General features: G+C 38.5%; 1 protein-coding gene across 1 annotated transcript in view; it reads right to left on the bottom strand.

The window, feature by feature from the left end:
- Positions 1–9976, bottom strand: part of LOC109819514 (protein transport protein SEC16B homolog) — a 10894-nt gene extending 918 nt beyond the window's left edge. The window contains exons 1-14 of the mRNA XM_020385261.1: positions 9807–9976; positions 7560–9679; positions 7121–7444; positions 6637–6765; positions 6427–6549; positions 6108–6275; positions 4681–4806; positions 4472–4606; positions 2617–2744; positions 2433–2544; positions 2026–2340; positions 905–1018; positions 510–820; positions 7–423 (exon numbers count right to left, since the gene is read on the bottom strand). Of these exons, the coding sequence (XP_020240850.1) occupies positions 7–423; positions 510–820; positions 905–1018; positions 2026–2340; positions 2433–2544; positions 2617–2744; positions 4472–4606; positions 4681–4806; positions 6108–6275; positions 6427–6549; positions 6637–6765; positions 7121–7444; positions 7560–9569 (4412 nt within the window). The 5' untranslated portion in view covers positions 9570–9679; positions 9807–9976. The remainder of the gene's footprint in view (positions 1–6; positions 424–509; positions 821–904; positions 1019–2025; positions 2341–2432; positions 2545–2616; positions 2745–4471; positions 4607–4680; positions 4807–6107; positions 6276–6426; positions 6550–6636; positions 6766–7120; positions 7445–7559; positions 9680–9806) is intronic.

The following is an 11145-nucleotide window of genomic DNA, read 5'->3' as shown; positions in this document are numbered from 1 at the left end:
CCTTGCCCAGCCATTTTTTGATTATTTGCATCAGAGTAAGTTCCACTCCATGATGCCGCTCTTGTGCGAGAGAAAGGACCATTAATGCTTTGTGGTGTGGATGTTTTGTTTGTTAATGGGGTAATATTGTCCATGCTTGGGAACCGTTGCAATGATGATGGTGATTGTGATGATGATGAGGGTAAAGAGAATGATGCATCATTTGATACAGATGAAGAAGGATCATTCGCCTTGGTGGGTTCTTGGATTGTTTCTCCCAATGAATCAATTTTCTGGTCATCCAAAGGTGCAGGTGCCACAGGCATAAAGAACTTGGCACCAATTGCTGGCTTCACATATGGAGCAGCGGGTGACTGGAAAGAATTTGTTAAAGCCCCACCACCACCACCACCAACATTACCCTTATTGAAGGTATCAACATATCTGAATGAATACAAATGCAATAGCAGAAAGTCATTTCCTAGAGTCAAATGCACATAATCATGAATCTATATATGATCAATTTGTACCTTGAACGAACCCCCATTCTTGCACGAGCTGAGAATTGATTTTGGCTGGGAGGTATAGGTGGAATCCCTGAGCTATTTTCTGAGGGAATAGGTGGAATACCCGGGGCTTTTGTTTCTGGTACTCCATTAGAAACTGGACTAGGGTTCTTGAGGGCGCTATTTATGTTGTACTCTGACGTGCCATTTTGGAATGCTGGCATTGTTGGGGGTGGAGGTAATGAAGCTTCCTCTGCTGGACATTCAGCACCTTCCTCCACCCATCTCTTAAGTTTTTCATCATAATAGAATTTGTTGCTTTCACCCAGCTTTGCCTGACGGCATAATAATTAATAGGTAAAGAAAACAAGGAAAAAGAATTAGTTGTAAGTAACATCGAAATATTGTGATAAAAATACCTGACGATCTGAACGGGACCTTGAAACCCAACCCATGGTTTTCTGGAGAAGTGATGAGCCAATGCGCCCAAACCTTGAAGGTGCTCCTGATGCTTTACTTTGCCCGTCTGCATCCTGTGATGAATTCTGAATGAAGTCAGCAAGCAATTTACAAGGTTTTCTGTTGCAGAGACTTGGAAATAATTATGAGATCCAAATGAAATAAAAGTAACAATAAGATCTAAGTTCAAAAAGTAAGTTCAGAAAACAACAACATCATCAACACGACCAATGTAGAAAGAGAAAAAAAACCCGTTTTGAAAACCATTGTAACCCGTTTCAACAACTAACAAAGCCAAGTGTTATAAAACTCAGGCCAAGAAATGATCAGATTTGGACGCATGGCAATATCTCCACTGTCCAAATCAGTATCACGCTAACCGAAATAAGTTCCCAATTAAATCCTCTGACTCCAATTTCATTGCGTGAAAAAACCCTAGCGTTGCCCCAACCCCATCTCCAGCGCCTACCTCATCTCTTTCCCCTCCACCTCCTCCTCTCACTCTTGCGACGAACCACTCGATCTCTTCTTGCTCTCGCGCCTTCGACGAAGACAAAGCCTCTTGCCATTGATAAGGCTCTTCTCGTCCTCGTCTACCTATCTCCACCAAAAACAAGGCTTCTCTCTGGTTCCTCCTTAAACCAACAAAGAAAATCATAACCCCATCTCTACCTCCAACACCTCTCCAAACTTCTAAATCCTAACCCCTTTTGACGAAGATGAAGCCTTCCACATCTTCATGTTTGAAAATTTTGATGATTTTTAATCATTAAAGCCATTACGGATAGTCTGTACTTATGAAATATCTAAATAACCCACGTTATGCATAACATTTTTGTGTTTCTTTTCTTCTAACCCTTAACAGAACCCTTAACAGAAGGTAGAGCATAACGTTATGCGTTATCATTATTTTCAACATTGAACAAAACCTTATCCCTAGTTATTGGATTGGCTTGAGTAATCCCTTTTCTATCTTCTGCTCCGTTGTGACATCTCATATGTTAAATTAACATCCACCACAGATCCAGGAGACAAATGCGACAGATACTTTTTATCTAAATTACATAAAAATAAAAGTAACCTGTTTCGGGGTTCTCCCAAAATCTGGCTCTGATATGCTTCTGTTGTGCATAGATTTCCTAGCGCTGTCACCTGCCCATTCGCTTATAGACTCCACTGATTGTGATGGCATTAATGATGACATTGCCATTGTTGACTGACTACTTGATACTTTGGGGGACATAGAAAAGTTATCTTTACTGTTTGGAGGACTACTTTGAGGCATTGGCGGAAGGGGTACTGGTGGTGCACCAATCATGCGATGAATTGATCTATCAATAGAGGTGAATAATTTACCCACAAGTTTTCCAGGGGCCAAGTTTGAGCTGTATCCACCCTGAAGAAGAAAAGAGGATAATAAATTTGAAGATAACACAGTGAAATTAGAGAGATAAGAACATAACTGTGGCACATATAATACAGTAATACCTGCTGGTGTGTTCGTAATCTCTCCTCCAAGGATGACAATAAATTTTTCCACATTTCTACTTCAGGCACACGGTTAGAATTTTTCAGTAACTTCAATGATGACTGACAATATCTGAATTAACAATGATATAAAAAAATTAGGGAGAAATTATTGCAAGAGAAGGAAAGCAAATCTATCACTCACTTCAATGATTCTGGAACTTTCCCCACTTCAGCAAGCATGTATGCATATATTAACTTATACGGCTGGAAAGGCAGCAGGACAAACTGGGAATTTCCAAGTACCTTTGAATACTCGTATACTTCTGTCCTCTGTGAAGGTTATTTTCAAGGATTAATCAGTATAGGAATCTATTACAATAACTCATCAATAGTAAGAGCTTCCCAGCCAAAGACACATGTAACTTGAAACATGAAAATTGGAATGATTTTTAGACTGAAAGATAAGTGGGACCAGAAAGATAACCATTAAGTTACACAAGTAAGAAGCAAGCTGCGAGCGTTCACAATTCCAAAAGGTTAGTTATATGTCCAAAGGGGTAAGATATAACGCTTGGTTACAACACATCCACGCCCCTTATAAACTCTGCATGTACTGATTAATACAAAGAGCAACCCACAGGTCCATATTAGAATGATTATTAACCTAGCTAGTAATCATGATAGAAATGTGCTGGTAAGCAAAGTAGAATGATCATTAACCTGATAGCAGGAGCAAGGTTTTAAATATCGGTTATCAGGGATTTATCGGATGGTCAAAATCCTTATCGGATAGCGGAAATCGGGGATATATCGGGGATAAGTAGTATTTATCGGAGTGATATACTGGATGATGTGTATATATAATATAACAATTAAAATCTAATCATGCTTAATGAAATATAAACATACCAAAATGTAAATCATCATGTTTAGAATCACTAACAAATTGTAGAAAGCGAAACTTGCATCATAGCCTTGAAAAAATATAATGTTAGTCAAAATGGGCCGATAATCCCGATAATCCCGATAAAAAAGTCTTACTTATCGGCCGATAAGTGCCGATAACGCCGATAAACCTACAAAAACGATAACCGATTAAAAATCCAATTTATCCTAGCGGAGAGCTCCCAAATCCGATAACTCGGCCGATAATATCGATTATCGGCCGATATTTAAAACAGTGAGCAGGAGATAACACGTGTGCACACGTGCACACACACAAACCCAACACCTATACACACACACACACAAATCCAACATCTAAATGCACATGCACGCACGTATGGGTGGTAAACGATTGAATCAAATCGAATACTAAGATGTTCGTATTTGTATTCGTTTAAAATTATTGAATTCAAACCCGAAGTCAAATATCTACATCTGGAGTTTCTCGAATTCGAACTCGGACTTGAATACTCGGTATTTGTTAAATATTCACGAATATTTATCCAATATCAAAGTATATTCATTATGCTAAAGAATTTGGTTTGCAAATAGTGTTTAAATTGATAAATGAAAAGTATTCCTTTAATATGATGTATGTATATTTAATTCAAATATTTCATTATAAAACTGATAGTAAGATTCTTCAAGTCTCTCAAAATTAGTATATAGTACTTAAGTAGAATACATAAGTGGGTTGAAAATATAACATCATATTCGTAATAATTCAAATTATACGCAATCAAAATTTAAACAACTATTTAATAAGCAAACGAATCAAATATACAACTAGTTAAATTCTATTTGTTAATGAACTTGAACACTAAATATTACTTGTTTAGTGTTAAATGAACTACCAAATCGAATATGACCGAAGAGTTATTCGAATAATTAAGAAACTTGTTAATTATTTTTTGTTCGTTTCCACCCCTACACACACGCATACACACACATGAGAGGGAGAAACAGATTTATGACCGTATTCTTTTTTAGAATTAAAGCTTTGAAAAGCAAAATGTGTAGGACCTGAATAGCTTCAGGGTCTGCATATGTTACGGATTTGTGACTGTAATCTTTTTGAGAATTGAAACTTTGAAAAGCAAAATGTGTTGAACCTGAATAGCTTCAGGGCTTGCATATGTTCGAGGACTCTTCCAGTGGTCTGCACCAATTAAGCAAAGCCTTGCACTGTCAGAGTATGATTCAAAATTTGCTTCTGCGACCAAGTAGCAGGTATGGGCAGCAATAATCTGTATCAAAAAGCATCATTTAAGCGTATCATATCTAGAGATGGCCCTACATTGTAAGTAAGATAAATACAAACCTCTCCTCTCTCTTTTAAGAGACAATCTCCAAGATGAATTATAACAAGTTCATCATCCTTTGTTTTGTTTGCAGTTATTATCGCCAGGTTCTCTTCCCAGCCATCCAACATGCCATTGCCCAAAACCTATATACCATTTACAAATCAAAATGAGATTTATTGCACAGAAGAGTAAAAATTGTTTGAAGCATCACGAGGAAACAGGAAAATCACAATAAGGTAAGATATTTCTAAAGATTATGGGAGCAATAACAGCTCAACATAAAGACACATTTGAGAAAAGTTCTAAAACAAATATTGTTCTTGATGACATAGGTTGCATGGGTACGGGTACCGGTACTGGACCCGGCAAAATTGGAAAAGGTAGGGTACAGGGACACGGCTATATATATGCATGTTATGTATATTTATATGTATTGAAATTAATAATTTACATAAGATCAATAGTTTTTTCATTTACATAAGATCAGTATATAAGAAATAGATGTGAAGTGTAGAATATACATCCAAGAAGTCTACGAGGAGTGTTTTATATTAAAACATGTATTATATAATTGAGTATAGGCCCGAATAAACATATGCATATATTCAAGTAGTGTCCAAAAGGTACGGGTACGGGTATGGGTACGCGTACGGTTTCCTAATATGAGCACTCAGGTAAAATAGATTGATATTGACAAGAAAACTCAGAATATCATTTGAGCTGTAGTTTTTGGCACAAAGAGCACTGCGGAACAGGTTTATAATTTGAGGTTATTATTGAATTTGAATGGAAGGGCTTTTTATCCCAATCCTTCTGGATTAGATTAGTTCTTTTTTCTCCTATGTTCCTTTTCCCCCCAATATGTATAGATACATGTATGGTGTATCAAGGCATGGAGGCATGCACACATGGATGTACAAGTAAATCAGATTGATGGAGGCGTGCATGCATGTAAAAGTAAATCAGAATTATTATTTGGATATCATGTTATCGGAACCTCAGTTAATGTCTAACTAGGGAAAAGGATCATATCTGACTGCAAAATTGCAACCTTGAATGATTATCAATTAGCCATAAAACGGATGGTGCAAGTAGGAATTTGGTTAGATCAATTGCCTAGGATACCTAAACACATCAAAACTGACACGCAAGGGCTTCCAAGTTTTTAGATCATTGGTTCTAATTCTATGTCCCAAACTGTACATCTATAAAACTTGATGCTTTCAGACATTCCTTTCATTGCCACATGATGCACACAGAGCAAGCAAAAACAAAGTTCACTTCATATTTTTATCTTTAGATCAAGATAAGTGGAGCTTGTCAGTTGAATTGCCTATATATCACATTGAGTGGAAAGGATTTGCTCTCCTTGCCTGTGCGTGCAAACAAAAGCTGCAACTAGTAGTTTGAGAAGGAACTGTCAAGTTACTAGTACATGGATCACCTGGCTTGGTCCATGAGGTCCATTTGCAGCACCAGAGAAGCTGCTGGCAGGTTTCTCAGCAGAAAATACATCTGCAGGTTGTCCAGCAATAAGTAGGCATAATGTTCGCAAAGGTGAGCCGGAGACAAACTGGCGTTGTGCCATTTTCTTCACCGTGTCAACATAAAACTGCATTTGATCACCAGAATCAAATGGAGGCGAGAAAAAAAAATATTCTTGCAAATGGAAACTCATAAGTTATATTTGGAGGCTCGTTTAACAGCAAAAGAACCATAAAGACACAGGAGGCAAAACAGGAAACACGAAAAGAGGGCACAACCTTCTCTCCAAGCTGTGCTGCTAGAACAAGAGCAGGACCCCACAGCTGACCTTCTTGTGCATATTGGAGAGCCTCTTTTCTTCTACCAGAGACAAGAAGGTTCTGAACTTCAATTGCAGTTGCCTATCCGAGTGGAACATGTGTTAATCAACCAAAGAAATTTTGTGAAATCAATATGAAAGATAAGTATGCAATGACAAAAAAGAATACCTGAATCTGTCCTTCTGAAGGAAAATTATGCATACAATGAGCCAGTGAACCAAATTCTGTCAAACGAGTACCATTATTTCTAGCAGATGCAAAGAGTTTGGTCACTGCTGACTCTGGACCATCGATCTCCTGTGATGGGAAAAGAGAAGACTCTGGTTTAAAGAAACAACCTAAGAATATAAATTTCTACATGAAGAGCGTGAATCAAATTAACCAAGTTGCACAGTAAGAGGATTATGAATAAAAAAATCCTGGAAGAAACAAAAAATAATTGAGGTAAGAAGCAAGCATGAAATTAGTCAGTTTACGGCATCCAATGCATTAACACCAAAGACAGTATTGAAGAAGAAACATTAGAAAGAGTTATGAACAAGAAGATACCAAAAGAGATGTCTAGAAAAACAAACTTCTAAAAACATTTGGATAGAAACGTAGATAACAGTAAGATGACAAGGAAATTAAAAAGAGAGTAATTGCCTGGTACCTCCTGTGATGGATCAGCAACAAAAGGAGATCGAAGTTTCCCATAATGCTGACACATTATTTTCAGCAGTGAAAAGAGCAATTTTAGATATTCTCCTTTCTGGAAGTCTGTGCTGGCAGATTCGCATTTACCGATCTTCTCATCTATCCATTTATTTACATCCTTTGCAGCAGCGCTCCCACCTACAAGAGGGCCAGGAAAGGAAGTATGGCATAAAGCTTGGAAGTAACAATGGCTGCTGCTATTAGTGATGCCTGACGAATCATCTTTGACTGACACAACTTCTGATAAGTTAAGAACCGAGATTGCATTGCTGGCGCTTTCCTAAATGCATTTGAAAAAGATAATAATTTCAGTTGCCACTTAGTAAATACCAACTTCTATGGTTTCTAAAACAAACAAAGAGTGCACTTTCCAAATTCGAGATATGAAAGTTTACCTGACTTCCATAATCCAAATGAGCACCAAGCAAGCTGTTATTTTTCATGACTATGAGTTTTCCACCAAACCCAAAAGCAACCAGAGCATGCGGAGGGCGCCCATCTGACGATCTACCATCAGTGGGAGTATAAGAGAAATTTGAGTAAGATGCATTTGCAACCTCGAATGAAGATTGAGGGGCATTTACTGTGCTTTGATCCCCATAAAAGCTATTTTCCAAATGTGCCTGCAGGGTCTGTTCCACCTTTGGTTGACTAAATTTAAATGTGTTTTCTTTTGGAGTAAAGCTCTGAAATCCAGCAGTGGAATTTTTACTGCCATGGTTTAGGCTTGCAACAGGTTCAAAGACCTTAAAACCAGTTCCTTGAGTCGTCTGGTTTCCTGGAATTGAACTAAAAGAGCTCCCAGTTTGCTGATTCCCAGAGAAACCTGCAGTATGTGCACTCATATCAACTGATTGAGGTTGCCACATGTTTTGTTGAGTAAAAGAACTCCTAGATGTATCCCAACTCCCTCCAAATCCTCGATTAAACTGACCTTGACTGGCCTGCAGCTCATCGTGGCTGATACTACTACTGTACAGACTGTTTTGTTGAGCATAATTACTCATCGACGCATCCCAAGTCTGTCCAAAATCTTGGCTACCCTGGCTTTGAGCAGTACAATGTACGGATGAATTGCTATTACTCATGGGCATGTTCCAATTTTGTCCAAATTCTTGGCTACTCCAACCTTTTCTGGTTGTTTGCTCAGATTGGCTGCTGTTAGTGTTGCTTTGGTTGTAGTTGCTCAACGATGCATCCCACGTCTGTCCAAAGACTTTGCTACCTTCGCTTTGGGTGGTATATGCTGCAGACTGGCTGAGATTACTATATACACTGTTCTGCCCGGCATAAACACCCGCTGTTGCATCCCAAGCCTGTTCAAATTCTTGACTACCATTGCCCTGAATGCCATGCTGTTCAGATTGTGCAAAGTTACTATATGAACCCTGGTTCTGATCAGAGCTGATACCTGCTAAAGCATTCATCTCCTTTGGCAAAAGGTCCTGAGTAGAATTTGAAATATTTGCTAATCTCTGAGTATATGACTCAAGAGCGTGCCATTGTTGGGTGTTTGTATCATAGTACCATTCTGGATACTGAGGATCAAACACCATATTGGGTGGGTAATCCATGCTCCCTTGAGAAGCATTATTCCAATTGCTAACACTACTCGCTGTACACTCCTCGGCTATAGTCTCCAATACAGGCTGAGAAGTTTGCTGCAGATAAGATACACCTACACTCTCAGAAACAGATGCAACATTAGCCACATTTGTATTATCCAATTGAGGATCTGCCGCAGCATCATAACTATCCACTTGATACCACTGCCCAGTACTGGAATCAAACTTCCAACCAGGGTAAAGGTTTTCCCAGCACTGAGGATCATTCTCATTGACAGTTTGTTCATTAGTAGAACCATAAAACTGAGCATCTTGTTGCTCAGTGGAACCTACATTAGAGATAAAATTCTCGAGTGGCTTCTCAACCAACCCATCTGAATTCTCTGTCAAAAAATCCGAATAGGCGTCGAACCCACTAGCCTTCTCGAATTCCTGGGAGCTACCAACGCTGAAAGCACTCCACTGGACCTCTTTCACACTAGTACTTTTAGAGCTATCACTCTTGACAGTGGTCAAACCATGTGAATCAACATTATCGGAATCAAACGAACCCAAGGACTCTAAGGGTACACTTTCATCCAAAACAACAAGGCCCTTCTGTGGAGCCTCCTCCGGCTTCAAATCATTATCTTTTCCAGTGCTTTCAACTTTCTTATCAGTTTCGGGCTCCACAGAATCATCTGAAGAAGCAATAACGTCACCAATGCTTAGATTCGAGAAAACCCTAGTCATTTCCTCAGGTTTTGATTGAGATCCATCAAATTCATCATCAACAAGCTTATCAAAGAAATCCTCATCCGTCTGGTCCTCAAATTGGAAGTTAGAAGTGGAAGATGCCATGTGATCCCCAAATACCTAAAACCTAAATTCTTCACAGAAATCTATAGAGAGCACGGATTCCTTCCAGATCCGATCGAAAACCCAAGCTCATCCGCTAAATTTTAGGTTTCCTGTTAAAATTGGGAATTTAGAAACCCCAAAAGTATGAGATCTATTGTTTACGATGCGAAAATGAGGGAAAATAAAGGGGAATTTGTAAAAAAAAAAATTGGAAATTTGAGGGGATTGAAGACTTACCGAGCGCGGATCCGAGAGGCAATCATACTCGAAGGGGAATTGAAGCCCTAAATCTCGTATCAAATCGAGATCGAATCGCCCATTGAAGAAAGCCCTTAGGGTTTATTTTCTCTCCCTTGGATTTCTTTTTGTCTCTTTCTCTCTCTCTAAAAACTCCCGTCTGTTTTTGTTACAGATGGTAGACGAGAAAAAAATTGACGAACCTGGCTCGTGGATGGAGGGGTAAAATTGTAATAATAAAAAATGTTGAGGATCTTTGTAAATGCTGAAATTAGACTACAGCTTGACGAAAGGGATTTTGTTCTTTTATGTGAACTGGATAGAGGATTTTTTTTTTTTTCAATTAAGATTTAAGGAATAAGTTGATCATGTACTTAGTTACATGATTCGTTCACAAGGGGAAAAGGAGAAAAATTATTTATTTGACATGGGATTGACAATGGTTTGAGAATGGACAAATTTTCAAAATCAACAAATTTCAAAATTTAAATAGCAAAACCGATCTCTTTGAAATTTAAATAGCAAAACCGACCCTTTTCTTTTGAAAAGGGTCGGTTTTGCTGCTGAATGATTTTTAGGACATACACGGGACTGCTAGTCCCGTGTATTTCGTGGCAGTTTCGATTAATACGGGACTAGCAGTCCCGTGCGATCGGTGGTAAAAAAAGACCCGTGACTTCATCTTTGACCGCACTCCTTTTCACCCAAACTCATTCACCCCTCCTCTTTCACCCGCTCCTCAAACCCAGCGGCTTCCTCCACTGCCGCCACCAAGCCCTCCGACCAGCGCCCTCCACCACCGCCTCGCCGGCCAAGTATCGCTCCGACTCACCGCCGGCAAGTTCGCTCTGACAAGTAAATGTGCGTTTTTTTATAGATGAAATTTCGTATTGGGATGACTTTGGGTTGCGATTGAATTAGTTGAGGGATTATTGAATGGATTTTAGCTTGAGATTAGGATTAAGGTTGAAATTGTGAAGTATATATTAGGTTAGACAGATTAGGGTTAACATGAATAATCTGATTTCAATTAGGGTTAACCATAATTAGGTAACATATAATGTTATTGGGATAGTAATTTGACAATTATTCTTGGTATTTAGATTGGTTTTAAAATTTGACATTAATATTAAGATTAATATTTACATTATAAAATTATTTAACAATGATGGACTTTGATTCTAGCTTCATTGCAAACTCTATACCCATTATTTGCCTCTTCAGGCATCGGCGTCGGATGAATAGATATCCCGATGTATAGAGTTCGAGAAAATTCATTATGCCATCCATAGTCATTAAATTTTTGCTGAGTGGAACGATAATGAATCACACAGTCAGT

The sequence above is a fragment of the Asparagus officinalis genome, chromosome 8 (genome assembly GCF_001876935.1).
Source record: "Asparagus officinalis chromosome 8, Aspof.V1, whole genome shotgun sequence".
NCBI lineage: Eukaryota > Viridiplantae > Streptophyta > Magnoliopsida > Asparagales > Asparagaceae > Asparagus > Asparagus officinalis.
The sequence above is the reverse complement of the archived record's forward strand: the minus strand, read 5'-3'. Positions and strand labels throughout refer to the sequence as shown.